The following is a 20,816-nucleotide window of genomic DNA, read 5'->3' as shown; positions in this document are numbered from 1 at the left end:
CGGGGATGACGCACTTCCGGGGGCGGGCTCTGTCACGACGCATTTCCGGTCCTCCGCGGAGGGCGGGGCTGCGGGCGACGCCGTTGCCGTGGCAGCGGCCGGGCGCCAGCTAGGGTTTGCTGGGGATTCCAGCGGCGGCCAGCGAGCCGGCGTCAGTTCGATGAGCCGACCAGACCCAGGGGCTGAAGCTGCGACGCCGGAGCCTGGTGAGACGTTCTCCATCACCCGCCGAACGCCTCCCGCACCCTCCCTTCTGCTTTGCTCCCTTTACTCTACCGGCCACTTTCTCGCTCCCTCGGACCCCGCCTTTCAAGGTCCCCGCTTCCACCTAACTGGCCGCTCACTTTGGAGAGCGCACCTCCGTGTCCTGAAGCTTCGGGCTCAGCTTCTCCAGAGTCCCCTTCCAAGTGCCAGCCGTCATTCCCGTGAGCCTGCCTTAGTCGACCCTCCACCTCTCGGAAGCATCTCCAGCCAGCTGCTTCTGGTAGACCTCACCCCGATACTTCCCGGCACGTGTTTCACATCTCGGCTTCCTCTCCTGGATACTCTCCTCCCTGGCCCCTCTCCCCTCCTACCGAGCTCCAGAATATGGGAATTTTCTCATCTGTGAAATGAAAGAGTAATTGGAAGAGCCACTTTCCCAAGTTTTCCCCACGGCTCTCCCACGCAAATAGCATTTTATGGTACTATTATTTTTTTTCTAGTTCTTAACATTTATTTTTTTTATTAGTGAAACACCATGAGGTACAAACTTTCATGCTTGGGTTTCAGTTATACAGTGACCGAGTACCCACCCCTCCACCAGTGCCCATTCTCCACCACCAGTGATTCTAGTAGCCCTCCCACCCCCACCTCTGTGGCAGGGCATTCCCTTTTGCTCACTTTCCTTCAGGATCTAGTTTGCAATAGAGGTATTGAGTGGCCATCGTGTTCGACAGTCTATAGTCTACTTTCAGCACGCTTCTCGCATACGGAGTGAGTCCTCCAAACATCCTTTACTTGGTGTTCCCTTCTCTATCTGAGCTGCCTTTTCCCCCAGCATGTGTGTTTTATGGCACTATTACTAACGCAAAGTAATGATAGCTAAAATTTACTTGTTGAACAATCACCATTACCCAACGGTGTCAAACATTCACTGTTTTACACAATTTGTTTCTGGTAAGAAGTTATTTACAGGGGCTGATGCAGTAGTAGAGCAGGTGGGGCACGTGCCTTGCACACAACAGATTGGGTTCCATCCCTGGCACCCCTGGGTTCCATCCCCAGCACCGCACATGGTCTGCTGAACCTGCCAGGAGTGATCCTTGAACCTAGAGCCAGGAGTCAGTCCTGAGCATCGCTGTGTGTGGCTCAAAAACAAAAACAAAAAAAGAAAAAGAAAAAGAAGAAGTTACTTGCAAATGAGGAAATGAGGAAGGTGAGGTTCAGAGTTGGTGGGGTAAGAACCCACACCCAGAATCCCTGCATCTTCTCTACACTTATACCTTTGTCTTCCTCAGCCCCCTCAATAGCCCAGTGATCCAGACAGTGAGCTTAGAGACTGACAGCTGCCACTGCATGTAGTTTTAGTGTTTTAAAAATATTTTCACAGTAGTGATCTTGAGCTTTACAGCAAGCACACTGGCCCAAAGTTAGGCATCATCTTGGCCAGATCGGCAGGGTCCTGGGGCCAAGAGTGAGAAGTGACTTGTATGCTGAGCATGAAGCCCAGTCTCTTGCCCTCCTTGTGAGTCAGAGTCGACACTGAGCTCACTGGAGCCAAGGAGAGGCTGCGTTCTCTGCTTTGCCTTCTTTGGGACATGGCTCAGTGCTGTTACCTCAGTGATGTCAGGAAAGTGGCAGGAGGGACAGATGCAGGCTGAGGACTCCACTCATAGCCAGCACCTGCAGAGAAAGCCCTTGTCAGATTCTCCTTCTCCTGACACATACTTAGTGGTTCTCAGACCTTGACTGCTTTTGTGTTGTAGGTGGGAGGGTGTATCCTGGAGTACTCGGAGAGCACAGGACCGTGCTTGGTGGATCAGGCAGTGCTAGGACTGAACCTGGGGTTCCTGTATGCAAAATTTGCTCTCTTGCCCTGTGAACTGTCTCCCCTGCCCTTCACACCATGCTTCAGTGTGCTAGAACGCCCGTGTTAAGAAGAAATAACTTAGGATAACCTAAGTTTTGAGCCACAGCCAATGATGCTTAGGGCCGACTCCTGGCTCTATGCACAGGGATCACTCCTGGTAGTTTTTAGGGCACCATGTGGGATGCCGAGGATCAAACCCAAGTGTGCCGCATGTAAGACATGCAAGTTCCATACCCAATGTACTATTGCTTTGGTCCCTTAAGATGACTTTTGATTTTTAAAAAATTATTTAGTTTTGATTCACTGTTATTTACGAAGCTATTGGTAACAGTTTGAGGCTGTCAGTGAGCCAACTCCAGACATGCACCAGGGTCAGTGTCGTCCACCAGTGATTCAAATTTCCTCTCCTCTCCCCACCCTAAATGTGGTGCTTGGGGGCACCTTCTGGGTCATTGCTTGGGAATTGCTCCTGGAAGTGCTCAAGGAACTATGTAGTGTCAGGGTCAGAACCAGGGTCTCCCACATGCGTTCTTTTGAACTATCTCCCGTGCCCCCTCTTTCATATGTTTTAGGTCTCTTGTTTGTTTGTCTGTTTGTTTGTTTGGGGACCATACCTGGTAATGCTGAGGGCTTACTCCTAGCCCTGCATCCAGGGATCACACCTTGTGAGCCATATGGTGTCCTGGGGATTAAACCCACATTGGCCATGTGCAAGGCAAGCGCCATACCTGGTGTCATAACTGTTGCTCCTATTTTGAATTTTTTTTAAGGTTTTGTGGTCACACCTGGCTATGCTCAGGGATTACTCCTGGCTCTGTGCTCAGGAATTACTTCCGGCAAGCTTGGGGAACCATATGGGACGCTGGGGATTGGACTTGAGTTGGCTGAGTGCAAGGCAAATGCCCTTCCCTCTGTACTATCACTCCAGCTCCTATTTTGGATTTTGGGATGCCTCCTCAAAGTGGTGCTCTGGAAGCCCAGAAGCAAGGGCCACCACCTGATGGTTCTTAGCCAGTGGGGCTTGCAGTTCGCTGCAAAGGCCTAAGGATGCAGTGCTGCTCAGGTCCGTCAGTGCCAGGGATTACCTGGGCCACCCCGGCAGTATTTGGAGCCTCGAGGGCAGCAACGGGTGATGCTCAGGGGTCCAAATGGTATCAGGGATCAAACTGAGGTTGGCTGTGCAAGGCAAATGCCTTAAGCCCTATACTACATCTCTGGCTATATATAGTTTGTCATTATTGTGTTTTGGGTCACTCCTAGTGGTGCTCAAGGTTTACCCTTGGCTCTGCACTCAGAAACAGTTCCTGGTGGTGCTCCAGGGACCATATGTGGCACTGGGGATCAAACCCACTTGGACTGCATGCAAGGCAAGTGCCTTACCTGCTCTTCTGTCCCTCTGACCTCCATTTCTGTTTTCGATCCTTTGACACTTAACTTTGTTTATCAGAATCAGAAACTAACAGGAATTGGAATCTGTGGTGGCCTCTAGGGCAGCAGTATTCTTTGAAGTGGCCAAAAGCAAACTCCAGGTGCTTCACCCTTCACCGATGCCTCCGTCCAGGGTGGGCTTGATTTTCTTCCTCCCAATGCAGGAAGCAAACCCATGTTTGGTTCTTTTTTTCCCCCCTGTTTGTTTCTGCCTCGTGCCCCAGGAGACATGAAATCCCATGAGCCCTGTTATTTCTGAGAGGCAGTTGCCCAGACAACACAAGTGCAGGATATGGGTCTCTGTGTGTCAGGGGGCAAACCCCTCATGGGGAGGGCACTGAGAGCTGGCACAGCTAAGAATCCTGCTTGCAGAGAACCCCCAGGCACAGGTGATGGTTCCCAGAGGTCAGAGCCTTCTCTACCCTCTGGGTTCCTATGCTTTTTTGGGGGGTCGGGGTAAAGGCAGCTAGGCCACACCTGGCAGTGCATAGGGGTCACTCCTGGCTCTGTGCTTGAGGAATCAAGTGGTTCTGGGTATCAAACCCAGGCCTCTGACATGCAGAGCATACATTCAGCCCATAAAGCTCTCTCTCCAGCTCAGCGACTCTATTAATGACAGTGCTCATCACTCGGTAGATACTTAGTCATTTGCTGAGCGAATAACCCGCAGCAGCTTACCAGCTTACCCTCTGTGCCTGGACTGTCCACACAACTGCTGCCAGCCCATCCGGTGGTGCATTGCCAAGTGGTCACCAGTACAGATTGAGATGTGCTGTAAATATCAAATAGACACTGGAGGGCCAGAGGGATGGCTCAGTGGGCAGAGCACATGCTTTGCCTGCAGGAGCAATAGGCTCAGTCCTCAGCACCACACTCTGAGCACTGCCAGGGGATGCACTGAGCTGTAAGTAGCCCCTGAGCACTACTGGGGGCATCCCCCCCCCAAACCAAATCCAAACCCAGCTAGACACTGGATTCTGGGACTTACTGTTAAAAAGAAAGCCTCCTGGGACCAGAAGTTAGTACAGCAAGTAGAGTATTGGCCTTGCCTGTGGCTGACCTGGGTTTGATCCCTGGCACCACGTATGGTCCCCTGAGCACTGCCAGGAGTGAGTGACTCCTGTGTGCAAAGCCAGGAGTAAGTCATAAACAACTCCAGGTGTGGATTCCCTAAAAGATAATGATAATTTTATATTGACTTCAGGTGAAATTGATATTATTTGGGGTATATTAAACTTTTTTTTTCAGTTTTGGGGCCACCTGTGCAGTTTCACAGATTGAAACTAGGTCTCTCACATAGAATGCTTGTGTTCAACCACCAGCACTGAGCTGTCTTTCTGGCCCTAAAGCACTCTTTTTTTGTAAACTCAATCCCTGCCCCCCCACCCCCACATACACACATGCATGAGTTTGAGGGCCTGCACATGCAAGATGAGTGGTCTACTGCTGAGCTGTAGCCTCAGCTAAACAAAATGCTTCATTCATTTTAATTTAATTATTTCTTTGCTGGGGAGAGATGTGGAACCGCACCCAGAGATTGCAAGGCAAGCCTTCATCCCTGTGCATTCACCCCCCCTTTTCCCTCCCTCCCTCGCTCCTCTCTCTCTAGCCCCTACATGTTTCTTTTTTCATTTTAAAGTATGCCTAGCAGAAGATTTTAAATGCCTTATGTGGCTCACATGTGTGCTTTGGACAATCTCCTTGAGAGGCAACTTGGCATGAGGATAGAGCAGTGATGCTGGAATCAAGAATCGCAGCTCGGGGGAGAAGGCAACTAGGATAAAGAAGGGATAACTAAGTCAATGATGGTTGGAGGGATCGTTCGGGATGGGAGGTGTGTGCTGAAAGTAGATAGAGGACCAAACGGGATGGCCTCTCAGTGTCTGTATTGCAAACCATAATGCCCAAAAGTAGAGAAAGTAAGAGGGAAAGTGTCTGACCTAGAGGCAGGGGGAGGGGTGGGATAGTGTGGGAGGGAGGGATAGTGGGGGCATTGATGGTGGAAAATGTATACTGGTGGAGGGGTGGATGTTTGATCGTTATATGACTGAAACTCAAACATGAAAGCTGTGTAGCTGTAGCGCACAGTGATTCAATGAAAAGAATCGAAGCTCTCCGAGTGGCCTTGGGCTGCCTAACTTCCCAGGCTGGGGTTCCTTGTCTGTAAAGGGATGCAGCTCTGGGGTACCCAGGAGGTCCTGTAGTCAGAACTAGAATGTTAGGGGCTGAAGAAACAATGCAGGCTAGGTGCTTGCCTCTCAAGGAGCTAACCTTGGGTTTAATCCCCGGCGCTATATATGGTCCTCAGCACCTGAGCAGAGAGCCAGGAGTCTGAGCACCACAGTACATAGTCCAGCACAGAGAACTGGAATAGCGAAGCGGGGACAGCCATCCTGCCCTTCCCTTCCCTTCTCTTCCTGCCCTGTCCCCCAGGACATCCATCTGAGTGCCTCCCCACCTCCTCTCTCTCCTCTTCGCCCATCCCCAGGACTGAAGAGCTGCTGGGTGCCAGGCCTGCACAACAGACAAGAAGCCAGGCCCCTGGACAATGAGCCTCTGACCCTGAGACCTGGACACACTAGGATACGCAGCTCTGCCGGTCAACACCTGCACTGAGGTGAGGCCAGGGCTCACCTCAGCCCCAGGGCCTTGATGCTTCCCAGCACCTGCGGGCACAGCGCCATGTGCCACCCCCCACCGTCCCCACCGGCCAGGTCACAGCAGAATCAGCTCAGAAGATGGGGCATGCACTTGCCTCGGGTGGCCAAGCAATGTGTGTGTCAGAGCCAGGGGCCCGGGGCTGGGCGGGATGTGCCCCTGAGTCTTGGGGAGTAGATCCGGGCCCTTCCCTGGCCTGAGGGTTCTAGAGGGTATGTGGTGAGGTGAGATGCTGGGGTGGGGCAGACCACATGGGGTAGGAATAGGAGGGCGCTCTTTTATTTACTTATTATGTCTACATTTTTAGTTTGGGGTCCAATCCTGGTCCTGCTCAAGGGCCTCTCCTGGCTCCGGGGCCCTTCCCAGAAGGTGCCAGGAATCAAACCTGGGACTTCAGCCTGCAGCCAAACACTCAGCCCTTGGAGTTGCCTCCCCCGCCCTGAGCTGTTTTTTAAAATTTCTCTGGCTTCTGGGGCTGGAGCAATAGCACAGCGGGTAGGGCGTTTGCCTTGCACGCAGCCGACCCTGGTTCGATTCCCAGCATCCCATATGGTCTCCTGAGCACCGCCAGGAGTGATTCCTGAGTGCAAAGCCAGGAGTAACCCCTGAGTATCACCAGGTGTGACCCGAAAAGCAAAAAAAAAAAAAAAATTTCTCTGGCTACCAGGTACAGAGTAATGGGGTGGGGGTCAGGGGGTTGTGAGGCAGAAAGAGACGGATATCTCTGGCATCTGTGACGGTGGGGGAGAGAAAGTAGTGTGGAGCGGTGTGGGTGGGTGGATGGCAGGGGGCCATGCTCAGTGCAGCCTGGGTGTGGAATTGGCAGCACTCAGTGCTTGGATATGGGTGTGAGGCAGAAGGGATTGGAGGAAGTGGCAGGATTTGGCTTTTTGGTGATTTTTCCTTCCAGATGGGAGAAGTTAGAGGGCAGAAATGGGTTTAGAAAGGGCTGGAGCGATAGTACAGTGGTAAGGTGCTTGCCTTGCATGTGGCTCACCTGGGCTCAATCCCCGGCATCCCCTATGGGGGCCCAGTACAGCAGGTAACCCCTGAAAACTGCCAAATGTGGTCCCCAAATAAAACAAAAAAATGGGGGGAAAAAAAAGAAAAGAAATGGGTTTGGGAGAAACAAAGCTTCCCAGCCAGGCCTGGTTTTATGACCTGGCTATGCAGGGGGCTGGGGGTGGGGGGCTCCTTCCCCCCAGGGTAGCATTTCAGGGAGCAGCTAGAGGAAGCACTGCCTGCTCTCAAGACCCCCACAAAGGACAAGAGCCTCCTGCCTTAGGGCTCGGTTGCCCACCTCTGAGCAAAGCGGGCTCTGACTGCTGATTCCCCCCCCACACACCCCGTGGCACATGCCAAGATGTAATAGGGGCCAGGATTTGCTTCTCCACCTCTGCACCAGGGCTCAGGGCCCAGGTTGGGTTGGATACCCAACACCAACACACAAAAATATGAATAATAATAGCACTGTGGCACTGTCCTCCCGTTTATCGATTTGCTTGAGCGGGCCCAGTAACATCTCCATTGTGAGACTTGTTACTGTTTTTGGCATATCGTATATGTCATGGGTAGCTTGCCAGAGTCTGCCATGTGGGCAGGATACTCTCGGTAGCTTGCCAGGCTCTCTGAGAGGGGCGGAGGAATTGAACAGGCGTCAGCTGGGTTGGTCATGTGCAAGGCAGATGTCCTACCTGCTGTGCTATCACTCCAGCCCATGAATAATAATAATAATTAATAATAATAATTAATAATAATAGTGAAATAAATACTTTACAGCCACCAGGCCTACTTGGGGACTGTTTTATAGCTGGACCCAGAGAGATCTAGAGCTTTGCCCAAGGCCACACAGCTAGGAAGGCGTAGAGCTAGGATCCTCTGTATCAAGAGCAAGTAGGCCCCTGTCACCAGAATGCCAAGATTCGGTGTCGAAATAAATTTTCAACTTGTCCTCTCTTACACCTTAGGACCTGCTTCCCCCAAAAGGCAAAGCACCTCTTGTTTTCTTTGGGGGCTCTCTTTCTTTTTTTTTATTTTTTAAATTTTTTTTATTTTTATTTATTTATTTATTTTTTTAATTAATTTATTTATTTATTGAATCACCATGGGAAAGGTTACAAAGCTTTCAGGTTTAGGTCTCAGTCATGCAAATATCAAGCACATTTCCCTTTACCAAAACTTATTTTTTACCATGAAGAACCCCAATAAGACCCCACCCCCCACCCCTCCCAGTCCCTGTGGGGCAGATGAATTCTAGTTAACACTCTATCTGATTTGATTAGATTCATTGTTTAAATAAAAAATTCACCACTATTATTTAGAGTTTACCCCCCCCCCCATCAGACATGCTGACAAAGCATTGTGAAGTGATTTGCTTTCTACAGCTGGGTTCAAGAATTATATGTTGGTTTTGGATTTCTGCTATTTTACTTATTGACCCTGGAAGTATTTCTACTGAAAGTCGGATAGTTAAGAAATTGGTTTCTGTGCTCTGGAGTCGTGGCCGTGCTGGAGAGCCGCTAGTGGGGGGCAACTGGTGGCCTCGGTAGGGCGTGAAGGGCGGACCGAAACGCCCCCCTTCCCATGAGGTTTTAGTCGGGGGGCTCTCTTTCTTTTCTGCATTCAGCCACTAAGCATTCAAGGGCCATTGAGCCTGCCAAAGTGTCTGAGCAGGGCTGAGGACTTAGCCAGGAAAGGGAAGGCCACGTCAACCAAAACCAGCTGGGACGGAGGTGGAGGGCTGATGCCGGCCCAACCGGGAGGGGGCTCCAGGAAGGTTTCCTGAAGGAGGTGATACCTGGGAAGTCTGAGGATGAGAGGAGGTAACCAGGTGATGGGAGCCAGACAGAAGTTTGAGGGAGGGACAGGGGCGGGTGGGTTCAGATACAGACATGAGGCCTGGCCCACGAGCTGCTGCTTGTAGCTGATGGTGGTCGGAGGGCAGTGCGTGGGCCAGAGAGGGGAGCCCGGAGCTGGAGGGGTGAGGGGGTGTCGAGCCAGAGGCAGGCCGCAGGGAGCCCTGGTCAGATATGGTTTGACTCAGACCTCTGGAGCAGAGATAGATCCGATTGCAGCAGGCAGGCCCGTGGCCCAACTGGAGCTGCTGGAGTTTCCAGCTGGGAGCTGACAGTGGCCTGGCATGGCCCAGTGTCCCCTATCCTGCTGGAACAGCTGGTTTTTATTTTATCTACTTACAATTGTTTTTTGGGGTTTTTTTTGGTATTTTTTAGGGGGGGAGGGGGTGGAGGCAGTGCGAAGCCTAGCTGTCTTTAGCACTTACTCCTGGTTCTATACTCAGTGATCACTCCCGGCCGGACTGGGGGCCATACGCAGTTCTGGGGATCGAATCAGGGTTGATGACCACATGCAAGGCAAGCTCCCCAACTGCTGTGCTGTTTCTCTGACTCTAACCACCTTATTTGGGTGGTTGTTTTCCAGTGCAGAGGTTCATTTGGGAGGGAAAGACGGGAGGTGCCTCCTCATTCATTGCTATATCCGCCCTGTATTTAGCAGAGGCCTGGCACACACAGGCACACGCTGGCTTGGGGCCAGTGGGCTGTTGCGGGTGCCCACCGCCAAGTTTCAAAGGCCTGATGACCTGGGAGGCCGTGGAGTAGATCTGTAACGTGCACCTCAGGCAGGCATTGGGCCTAGGAGCCAGTGAACCAACTCACATGTTAGGCGCAATCCTCCACTGGAGGCCACTAGCCCACACAGCTGCTCTCTGCCTGCCCCAAGGGTCGGAGCATGGCACACCTGCTGGGCAGCCAGGCCTGCATGGACAGCCTTCGAAAGGACCTCACCGACCTGCAGGGCGCCATCGTGGACGTCTTCTCTCGGGCTGGACCCGTGCGCTTCCCCTCCTGGAAGTTCCCGGATCGGGTGTCCTGTGACCTGGACATGGTGGCCCTGCTAGAGCACTATGACCACGTGCCCGGGGACCCCGAGTTCACTCAGCTGTCCCACGCTGTGCTGCTGGAGCTGGTTATTGACAGGTAAGGGCCCGCCCCCAAACCCAGTCTCTTTGGTGGGGGTTTTCTCTCCAAAGGCTCCAGGGCTCCCGCAGGCTTTGCATGTGCTCCCTTGCTTTGCATAGTGTCGGCTTTGTCCCCCGCCCTGTCACCCTGGGCGGCTGGGTCCCACCTCTGAAACCAGCAGCAGCTGCAGAAGGCCCCTAAGTTGATGACTGTGGCTTTGTTTTCAGTTTTGAGTTTTTTGGTTTGTTTTTTGCCTCCCAAGAAGGGCTCAGAGACACACAGGCGGTTTTCAGCCAACAAGGTCCAAGTTCGGTAGAGGGGCCCAGGGATGCCGTGCTTCCCTGCCCTGCTGGGGAACCCTGGGAAGAATCTGGGCAGGGTTGGGGTCTCCAGGACTGCTCCCGGCTGTCACTGCAGTCACGGTGCCAGGAACCAGGTCGGTTGTATGGAGAGCATGCGCCCTAACCACTACTCTATCTCCCAGCCACTAAGAAGATGAACTTGATGGGCATGTGCACACTGGGCCAGAGACAGCATAAAGGTCACAGCACGTGCCTTGCACTAGTACAAAGGTTACAGCAGGGATCAGAGTGACAGTGCAGCAGGGAGGGTGTTTGCCCTGCACGCAGCCGACCCAGGTCTGATCCCTGACCTCGCATATGGTCCCCTGAGCACCCAAGGAGTAATTCCTGGCCCCAAAACCAACCCAAAATGAATAAGCAAGCAAACAAACAAAAGGTTACAGCACTTGTCTTGTACTTGGCAGATTCTGGTTCAAATCCCCAGCACCATATATGGTCCCATGAGCACTGCCAGGATGAGCACCAAGTAAGCCCTGAGCACCATCAGGAGCCAGGTGTGACCCAATCCCCTCCTCCACACCCCAAAGAGAAAACACCTGAACCGCCTGTGTTCCCAGGGGGTCCCAGGCAGCCTCCCGGTGACCTCCTGGTGACCTCCCTGTGTCCCGTGCTGGGCTCTGCTGTTCTAGCCTGGCCGCCCTCAGGGAGGCGCTGACTGCCCGGCTGCTCCCAGTCGCCCACAGCCCACAGTGCTGATTGCTTCCTCTCTGGCCTCCGCCAGCTGCATCCAGGGTTTCTGGGTGGTGGGAACCCACAGCTGCAGATCAGAGTTTCCATCCCAGGCTCTTTCCTGGCAGCCCAAGGGCTGCCGCGTCCCCGCGCCAGGCACAGGATGTTTTCTGAGCCTTGGCCCTGCCAGGAGGAGGCCACAGCCCCACCAAGGTCCCAAGCCTTCTGCTTCCGAGGGCCTGTGGCGCAGGCTCTCTGCGGGGAGACAGAGAAGGCAGGGTAACCCCATGGAGGTTCAGGAAGCCACAGGTGTGAAGAGTCCAGCTGTACCCTCTGTGGGGCTGGGTGTGGTGAACCCCAGAACACCCTGCCTTCCAGGCCGCGAGGAGTGCTCTGGCAAAGGAAGCCTGCTCCCTTCTCCCTTGCTGCCCCCTGCTCCCCTGCCTGCAAGGCCTTTTCCTCCCCATTTCCTTCACCCCAGCCCTTGAAACTTTCCTTTCTTAATTGGTTATTTTCTTTCTTTCTATCTTTCTTTCTTTCTTTTTTTCTTTTTGGGTACACCTGATGATGCACAGGGGTTACTCCTGGCTCTGCACTCAGGAATTACTCCTGGTGGTGCTTGGGGGACCATATGGGATGCTGGGAATTGAGCCTGGGTCAGCAAGGCAAATGCCCTACCCGCTGTGCTATCGCTCCAGCCCCCCTAGTTTTTCTTTTAAAAATTCTTTTTAAATTTTTGTTTGGGGGGAGGTTTGGGCCCAAAACCCTGGCTGTGTCCCAGGGTCCATGTATGGTGCTGGGGATTAGAAATGGGGATGGCAGGATCCTGGGGAAGAGACCCAATCCCTGTATCAGCGCCCTAGGCCTGGACTCATTTGGGGGGAGGGAAGGGTTTGCCCCCCCAACCATTGGTGCGCAAGGCTTACTTTTGACTCTGCCCAGCAATCACTCCTGGTGCTCAACAATCACTCCTCCTCGAGGGGCCGTATGAGGTGCCAAGGATTTGAACCGAGGTTGGCAGAAAGCTAGGCAAGGGCTTGAACTCCTGTACCATTTCTCTGGCCCCAGCCTATAAGTACATTAAATTCTCCTTTTTGGGGGAGGGGTTTTTATGCCACACCCTGCAGGGCACAGGGCTTTCTCTTGGCTCTGTGCTTAGGGATCACTCCTGGTGGGACTGAGGAGACCTTGTGTGGTGTCAAGGATCAAGCAGCAAGACAAGCACCTTAACCGCTGTACCATCTCTCCAGCCCCAATATTTCCTTTGTTACTCTTCCCCCACCTTCTCGGGAACCATTCCTTGTGATACTCGAGGGCTGCCTCCCTTGGAGGCAACCCCTCATTCCCTTCTCTTTCTGCTGTCATTGAGTTGCCCAGAGGTAGCACACCCCCGCCCTGGTTGGGATTCGCGTGTGTGTGTGTGTGTGTGTGTGTGTGTTGGGGGTCACCCTCTTTAGAGGTGTTCATGCACATTTTGGTTGTTGTGGCACTGGGGAGCCCAAAGATCCATGCTCCTGTGTGTGTGTGCGCGCTCATGTGTCAGGGATCAGATTTCAGGCCTCACACTTACAGAGGGAGGCACTTTGCCACTGAGCTATTCCTGAACCTCTATTAAATTTTTTTTTGTTTTTTTTTCCTTTCCTAAAATGTATTTAATTTCAGTAACTTTTGTTTACATGACTTGATTTATTTTATTTTTTGACTTTTTGGGTCATACCTGTGATGCTCAGGAGTTACTCCTGGCTCTGCACTGAGGAATTACTCCTGGCAGTGCCCAGGGAACATATGGGATGCTGGGGATTAAACCCAGGTCGGCCACATGCAAGGCAAGTGCCCTACTTGCTATATTATAGCATCAGCCAGACTCATTATATATATTATTTCTTTTTTTGGCCCATACCCGGCAATGCTCAGGGGTTACTCCTGGTGGTGCTCAGAGAACCATATGGGATGCTGGGGATTGAACCCAGGTTGGCCGCATGCAAGGCAGACACCCTATGCATTGTACTTTCACTCTGGCCCCTTGATATGTTTTAAGGGTACAATTCACACCTCTTTAAAGTCTCTCAGCACACTTCAACCACCACTAAAGTAAGAGTATCCCTCCACCAAGCCCACTGGCCCGTCACTTCCTCTTCCATCCCCTCCTCCCTTATACCTGGGAGACTAGGGGGGCACATCTGCCCACCGCACAGGAACCCAGGCTACAGCTGGTGGCTGATGTGGCAGTTGGAAGTTCTCAGCTTACGTCAGGTGGGATCAGCTCTGGGGATGAAGGTGGTGCAGGGTACAGGGCAATCTCCCCACCTGGCACTCTGTTTCCAGGCGAACGATGGCCCTGTGAAGGCCCGTGCTCTAGACCTCTGCCCTCTCTCTAGACTCTTTCCCTGTGTACTGCCTTTTCGTGTTGCTGCGGGCATGGCATGTGGTCCCCACACACAGCAGACACCTGCAGTCTCTGGTCCCAGAGATCGCAGATACATGCTCTCGTCAGCTCTCTCCACTCCCCATATCCCCCAACGAGGCCAGTGGTTTCGGGACACGCCTCCCGAAGGGTTAGGCTCCTTATCTGCCTGGCACTTTTTGTGCACATGGCACCTTTCCTTTCCCCGGACTAGGCTTGTGTACAGATCCATGCTTATCTTCGCCACAGCTCGAGATTAGCACCTGGCTCCAGGGTTGCGCTCCCAGGTTAGGCTGGGGCCCTAACTGGGTTTGCGCATAAGCAGCGTGGCCTGCTGGAGAAGCCCTTGGCTGGATTCGAGGGAGTAGAGGCTCCCCTTCCAGGAATGCTCACCCCGAGACACTGGGTGCTCCTCTCTGCCCACTGTGTGCAAGGGCACCCAGCCAGACTCTGGAAGGCGTTCACTGGCCCAGCATGTCCAGAGCACGTGGGAGCCAGTGGAGAAAAGGCCTGGGCCCTAGAGTGTCCAGGGCCAGTGGTGAACAGCAGGACAGAACTCACCAGAAGGCCCAGCAGATGCCCCCGAGTGGACCTCCTGGAGGAAGTGGCCTTGGGCTTGAAGCTGGGCAGGCAGCATGCATCCTGAGAGGCATCCAAGTCCCTGGTGCCTGGGCCAGTTTCCCAGAACCGGAAGCCACTGTTATGGGGCATGAGGGTGCCCCTGTGCCAGACTCGTCCTCAGGTGACCCTGGCCTCTCTGCCTGCAGGCTCCTGCTGCTGCTGCAGAGCTGTGCCAGCTACTTGGAGAACCTGGGCTCTGAGCAGGTGATGCCCCCTGCCCGAGCCGTGGGGCCTTGCATGTCCGTGGGGCTCACCGTGCGGCGCTTCTGGAACAGCCTGCTGAGACTGGGCATGCTCTACCAGCCCATGCCCCCCCAGGTGGGTCTGCTGCACCCCTCCCCCCACACTGGCCATCCCCCACCCCCACCGTTCTACCCAGGGCCAGATTCCTAGCACATCATGTGGGTCTTTCGCCTGCCATCCCAGGGAACAGAGTGGACTCTGGAACCTCTGATCAAGGCCCTCATGACCCCCCAGTTAGCATCATTGGCTGCAGGGGGCAAGGCTGGGCTCCCTGGTTCGGGCCCTTGGCATGGCCCTTGCCTTTCTGAGCTTCAGTCTGCTCGTCTCTCCCCTGGGAGTGGTCGCACTGCCCGTCTCGGTGCATGGCTGGGTGGTCACTCAGTGACAGTTTACCCCGTGACCTTCACAGCCACCCGGCGGGAAAGACCTCTCTCAACAGGATGGGAAGGAAAAGAACGAGAGCAGCTTTGGTGACATGAGAGTGAGTGCAGTAAACACGAGGCGACTTGGCTGGGGCTGTTCCTGTCACACACACACACACACACACACTCTGCGCATGTGACTGTGTCACATTGGGGTGGTGTGGGGGGAAGCAGAGGGGAGGCCTGACTTGGTAAATTGAGGCTGAGGCAGGAAGAAGGAGCGTCTCCCATTCCTGCTGGCGTCAGACATCCTGGGAGGCCACACGACAGTTCCTGGGGGAGCAGTCCCCTCCCGACCGGTCACCCTCACCTCTTTTCCCCTTCTTTCCTGACCACAGAAAAGGGCAAACCCAGGGGACACCCCCACCTCCAAGCCCACAGCCAAAGGGGAGCCAGCCAGGAGCCCCGAATTGGTGACTGCCAAGTTCCTCAAGGCCACCACCCCCAGGCCTGGCCTGTCCCCAGCCGGCCAGGAGCCCGAAAGCCTCCCCGGGCGAGTGTCCCCGTGCTCTGCGGCCAGGACCACCATGGAAGAGCCCCGGAGTGTCCACTGCCAGACCGTGGAGACGGCCCTGGTGCCCTGCGACGCGTGCGCCCGTGTGCAGGGCAGCCTGCAGGAGGTGGGCAAGGTCCTCATCAGCCTGTGCAAGAGCCAGAACCTGCCGTCGGCCCTCGGCCAGTTCCAGCCACTCGTGCAGGACAGCATGGGGCTCAGGCCCCTGCCCGCAGCCACCATGGCCCAGTGGGCCACGGAGCAGAGCAAAGACCTGACGCACCTCAGCAAGCACGTGGGGGCGCTCACACAGCTGGTGGGCCCCCTCCGGGCCCAGCTGGAGGAGGCCGAGGCCCAGAAGGAGGAACTGAGGGAGCGGGTGGGCCAGCTGGAGCAGGCGCTGCGGCAGGAGCAGGGCGAGCGGCAGCAGCAGGCGGACGAGGCTGAGCGGCGCCAGGCGGCCTGCAAGGCTGAGCAGCAGAGGCTGCTCACAGGTCAGTGTCCTGGTGCCACGCTGTGTGCGGCCTCGCCGGCGGGAGGGGGCTGAGCCGCAGGGAAGAGGCCGCGGAAAGGTGGGTGCTGCTCAGCTTGGTTCCGAGGCTGCCCATTGGCACTTGATCCCACAGGGGTCCCTGGAACCGAACCACTGCCCAGAATATACAAAAAAAAGAAATAAATAAAAAGCTTGGGGCTGGAGCAATAGCACAGCGGGGAGGGCGTTTGCCTTGCAGGCGGCCGACCCGGGTTCAATTCTCAGCATCCCATAGGGTCCCCCGAGCAGCACTAGGAGTAATTCCTGAGTGCAGAGCCAGGAGTAACCCCTGAGCATTGCTAAGTGTGACCCAATAGTACAGTGGGAGGGCATTTGCCTTGCAGTTGACCAAGGTTCGCTCCCCCAGCATCCCTTGTGGTCCCCTGAGCCCCTGCAGGAGTGATCCCAGCATGCTGAACCAGGAGTAAGCCCTGACCACTGTCAGGTGTCCCCCCCCCCCCAAAAAAAAAATAAAACCCAAATGCTCCAAGTTGACCCATTAGATCAGGGACTCTGTCGGGGTGACTCTCGGTGTCCATCCTGCACCCCTGGACTGAGTAGAGTGGCCTCCTTGGCTTTATGAAAACAGCTGTGTAGAGACTGCCTAGCACCCCTGAGCCTGGGATTCAGGCAAGTCACAGACTTCCAGGACTTCTGGAGGTCACTGAGGCCAGAGGTGCAGGGACACGCAGCTGGTCAGGGACAAGCTGGGCACATGGGGTTCCCCGGAGCTGCCCTGCCAAGCCCAGTGGCCTCTCCACGCAGAGCCCTGGACATGAGAATCACCACCAGGGCCCCAGGCACCCCTGAAGGGCCCCACTCCTGGCTCCCACAGAAACAAGTGACCTGAAGATGAAGGTGACCACGCTGGAGGGAGAGCTGAAGCAGCAGCGGGAGACCACGCAGGACGTGGGTGAGGACCCCCCTCGTGGCCCTGTGCCCAGCGGTCCTCCTGGATGGGCGCCTCCCAGCTGGGTTCCCTGAGTCAAGGGAACCACAGACGAGGGTCCAGCCTGGAGGCCACCGTCTGTGTGAAGTCACTGGGTGGCTGAGACCCTGAAGCCTAGAAGTGGGCTGTGGACACGCCTCCACCTCCTACCCCGGCTGCCCTCTCTGGTGCCAGGACTCCCCCCTCACCCCAGGGCTCCCCTGGCCTCCCTTCGCGAGGCTGCTTGACTCCTGCAGAGACGAAGGCCCAGCAGCTGCTGGAGGAGGAGGCGCGCAGGGCGGAGGCCGAGCGGCAGGTGCGGCAGCTCGAGGAGCAGGTGCAGCTGCTGTCGGGACGGCTGGACGGGGCCAGCCAGCAGATCCTTTGGGCCAGCACAGAGCTGGACAAGGAGAAGGCCCGTGTCGACAGCATGGTCCGCCACCAGGAGGTGAGGCCAGCACCGCGGGCACAGGCTGCAGGGAAGAGGGCTGCCCAGAGGGGTGGCAGGGGGCATGCACCTGGGGTAAGCACCTGGCCCCCTGCATGCCCAGGTGTCCGTTTGATGCCCCCTCTCTGGAGTCAGGCACTGGAGGCCAGTGACACAGGGACACCTGCAGCTAAGGGCTTTGCTCTGGAGTAGCCCCCCCCCACCTGGCAGGGGTGAGCAGATGAGCCACAAAGCTCCCACCAGGTGATGAAGAGCAAGCACCCTCCAGGGCCCCCCAGGGGACAGTCACCTCTGCTTTACGGGACTCCAGACAAGGCTTCAAGGAGGAGGTGGCTTTTGAAGTCGAGGTCTATGGCTGGCAGTGGTCCGTCTGCCCGAGGAGAGCAGAGGGCCAGCCCAGGACACAGCTGTGCCTCAGGCAGTGAGAGATGGTGGGAGGCCCTGGGGGCTGACGCATGGGCTGATGCCCTGTCCCGAGGTCAGGTTTCCCAAAGCAGGAATGATGGAACATCCTGGGGGCCAGCAGTGACCTAAAGTGCATTTTTGGGAGAAACTTCTCTCAGTTTGCTTTAAAAAGGTAGACTTCCAGATTTCCACTAAGAGAAAAATTTTTTTCTATAAAGGGGGTGATTTTGCTCGAGCGGGCCCAGTAACGTCTCCATTGGAGACTTTGTTGTTACTCTGTCTGGCATATCGAATACTCTCGGTAGCTTGCCGGGCTCTCCGAGAGGGGTGGAGGAATCGAACTCGGGTCGGCCATGTTGGCTGCTTGTAAGGCGAACGCCCTACCCGCTGTGCTATCGCTCCAGCCCCTCACATTTCTCCTGGCTTGCCCGTCCCGCTTAGTCCCTGCAGGCCAAACAGCGGGCTCTGCTGCAGCAGCTGGACAGCCTGGACCAGGAGCGGGAGGAGCTGCAGGGCAGCCTGGCCGAGGCCGAGGCCCAGCGGGCCCAGGTGGACGGGCAGCTGCAGACCCTGCAGAGCGAGAGGGAGCAGGGGCGCTGCCAGCTCCAGGCCCAGCAGGTGGGCGCCTTCAGCCAGCCCCTGGGGGCGCGGGCATCCTGCAGACTGGGAGGAGGGGCAGGGTGCGCCCCCCCCCCCCCAGGAAGCAGGGAGCTGTTCCCCAGGCCCGGCCCGAGCTGCCCTGTGCCGCAGGAGCTGCTGCAGAGCCTGCAGAGGGAGAAGCAGGACCTGGAGCGGACCACCACGGACCTGCGGCTGACCATCTCGGAGCTGGAGCGGGAGCTGGGGGAGCGGAGCGAGCGCGAGCGGCTGCTGGTGGCCTTCCCGGACCTGCACAGGCCCAGCGAGACCCAGATCCAAAGTAGGGGCGCAGGGCCGGAGGAGGGGGCAGCAAGGGGCCTGGTCAAGGTCAGGGCTCACCCTGGGGCCTGCAGCCAAAGTGGCAGAGTGGGAGCGGCTGGCGGGACCGACCCTCCAGAACCACATACAGACGTTTCCGGTGTTCCCCACCCCTCGGTGTAGATGGGGCTGTGGCCGTGCCAGAGGTGAGGACCCTTCACCACCCTCGGGTGCTTCTCACCCTGCCACACCCATCCTTGCTGGCTTCCCCATCACCCATCCTGGCGTCTCCCCAGATGGCACCACAGGGCCAACCACAGGGGCACCATGCCACCGCCTCTCGGATAACATGGCACAGCTGTGCCCAGCACCTGCCTCAGTGGAGGGTTGGGTGCCAGGTCGCCTGGTCTTTTCGGCTCTGGGGGAACCCATTGCTATGGGGGCATCCAGGCGGGGGACCTGGCATGATGTCACCCAACTGCCCTGCCAGGCAGGTAGCAGCTCCTTCTCACAGACCAGCGGGCGACCATGTGCCTGGTTCATAGAGCCATGGAGATGTCGCCCCGAAGTATGAGAAAGATTGTTCTGGGGGTTCCAAGGACCTCGGCGCCGGCAGGCTGTGACGGCTCTTGAGAGAGGCACTAGGAGGCCTCTTTGCTAAGTCTTTCTGTTTTGTTTCGGGGCCATACCTAGTGGTATGGGGGGGTGCTCCTACTTCTGCGTTTGGGGGTCACTGGTGCTTAAGGGATTGTGTGGTTTTGGGGATCCATCCTGAGTAGATGCGAAGCAGGCGCTCAGCCCTCTCTCCCCAGCCCTGCTCCTTATGTCCAAAGTGAGTGCTTGGTGCCGCCTCAAATCTACTGCATGGTCACCTCCCAGCAGGCGAGGCTTTGGCAGGGGTCACAAGGCCTCGGGGGGAAGGGATGGGAGGCCGCTGGGCCAGGGGCACTCAGCTGCCAGCCCAGCTGCCCCAAGTGCCTGACTCACTGACCCCGCAGTAGAAGTTTGGCAGGGCGAGATCCCAGATGTCGTATCCCCACAGGCTCCGGCGATGTCACCGACGACATGGAGAGGCAAGTACAGGCCAACGGCATCCGCATCCGGGTCCTCCAGGAGGAGAACTGGCGGCTTGAGTCCATGCTGTCCAAAATCCGGGAGGTGGCCCAGCAGGGGGCCCTCAAGGTGGGCAGCCTGGCCCCGACACCTGTGAGAGAGGGCGCTGGGGGCTTGGAAGAAGTCCCCTCATTCAGAGACTGTGTTTAGAAACCCCCATTGGGGACCTATGGCGAGCCTGCCACCTCACGTGTGTGTGTGTGTGTGTGTGTGTGTGTGTGTGTGTGTGTGTGTGTGTGTACGTGCAGGTATGTATGTGTGTAGGGGGTTCCTCAGCCCAAGGCTTTAGGTGTGAGGACAGGGACTAAAACTATAGTGCAGCGGTTAGGACACTCGCTTTGCACTTGGCCAACCTAAGTCCAATCCCAGCATCCCATATAGTCCCCTGGGCCCCACTAGGAGTGACTGATCCCTGAGCACAGAGCTAGGAGTAACTCCTGAGCACAGCTGGGTGTGACCCCAAAACAAGACAAAACAAAAAAAAAGGGTGTGAGGACAGTGTAGTTCCCTTCCCATGCTCCCTGCAGTGTGGTGGCCCTCAGAGGTGGCGTCCAGCCCCTCAGCACCCACCGTCCAGACAGGACACCCCACCTATGCGGGGGGCAGGGCTTCCCCTTTCTGAGCTGGCCTTTCTTTGCAGATGGTCTCGCAGGACCAGCTCTGGCCACCCCCCAGCAAGGGGATCCAGGGAGCGTCACCCCCCGCCCAGGCCACAAGGGTCTCCCCAGGGTGAGTGAGGCTTTCCCTGGGCCGGGCGGGTACCCCCGATTGGTGGCCTCACCTCCTCCTCCTCCCTCAGGCCCCTGAGCAGGAGGGTCTCCCCTGGGAGCCGGACGGGCAGCTCTTCGGGCCGCACCCTGCCAGGCCAGCCCCGCTTCGGGTCCCCGCCGCTGCCCCCGCGCAGCTACCAGCCCAGCAGGGCCTCCCTCGAAGACGTGGCCCCCTCAGCCACGCCCTCCACCACATGCACCCACAACCCCATCCGGGCCTTGGCCAGGCTGAGGAGGAGACTCTCGCCCAACAGGGGCCAGGTGGGCTCCACCCACCCGCCCTAGGAGCAGTGGAGCGAGGGGGCCTGGCAGGGCAGGAGGCTGGCGACTCACTCAGTGCAATAAAACCCAAGCTGTCAACGCCCCCTCGGCTTC

The 20,816-nt window shown here is 56.4% G+C and overlaps 2 protein-coding genes across 3 annotated transcripts; both read left to right on the top strand.

Moving 5' to 3' along the window:
* The first annotated feature begins 14 nt into the window (after window positions 1–14).
* Window positions 15–20,738, top strand: LOC130025729 (coiled-coil domain-containing protein 157-like). Of its 2 annotated transcripts, none has more exons than XM_056116529.1 (11): window positions 15–206; window positions 14,337–14,508; window positions 14,843–14,914; window positions 15,194–15,842; window positions 16,716–16,793; window positions 17,066–17,256; window positions 18,103–18,279; window positions 18,412–18,580; window positions 19,601–19,740; window positions 20,312–20,400; window positions 20,471–20,738. In XM_056116529.1, exons 2-11 carry the CDS (start codon window positions 14,398–14,400, stop codon window positions 20,724–20,726), a joined length of 1,932 nt encoding a protein of 643 aa, XP_055972504.1. In that variant the 5' UTR covers window positions 15–206; window positions 14,337–14,397; the 3' UTR covers window positions 20,727–20,738. The 2 variants fall into 2 exon arrangements, with proteins under 2 accessions (XP_055972504.1, XP_055972505.1); XM_056116530.1 differs by lacking the exon at window positions 15–206 and adding an exon at window positions 13,789–13,856.
* On the top strand, window positions 9,901–10,156 carry LOC130025751 (coiled-coil domain-containing protein 157-like). Its single transcript, XM_056116554.1, has one exon. It carries the CDS (start codon window positions 9,905–9,907, stop codon window positions 10,154–10,156), a length of 252 nt encoding a protein of 83 aa, XP_055972529.1. The 5' UTR covers window positions 9,901–9,904.
* Window positions 20,739–20,816: the final 78 nt, after the last annotated feature.

This window comes from Sorex fumeus, unplaced genomic scaffold (assembly GCF_029834395.1).
Source record: "Sorex fumeus unplaced genomic scaffold, SorFum_2.1 ptg000032l, whole genome shotgun sequence".
In the NCBI taxonomy this organism is placed as follows: Eukaryota; Metazoa; Chordata; class Mammalia; order Eulipotyphla; family Soricidae; genus Sorex; species Sorex fumeus.
The sequence above is the reverse complement of the archived record's forward strand: the minus strand, read 5'-3'. Positions and strand labels throughout refer to the sequence as shown.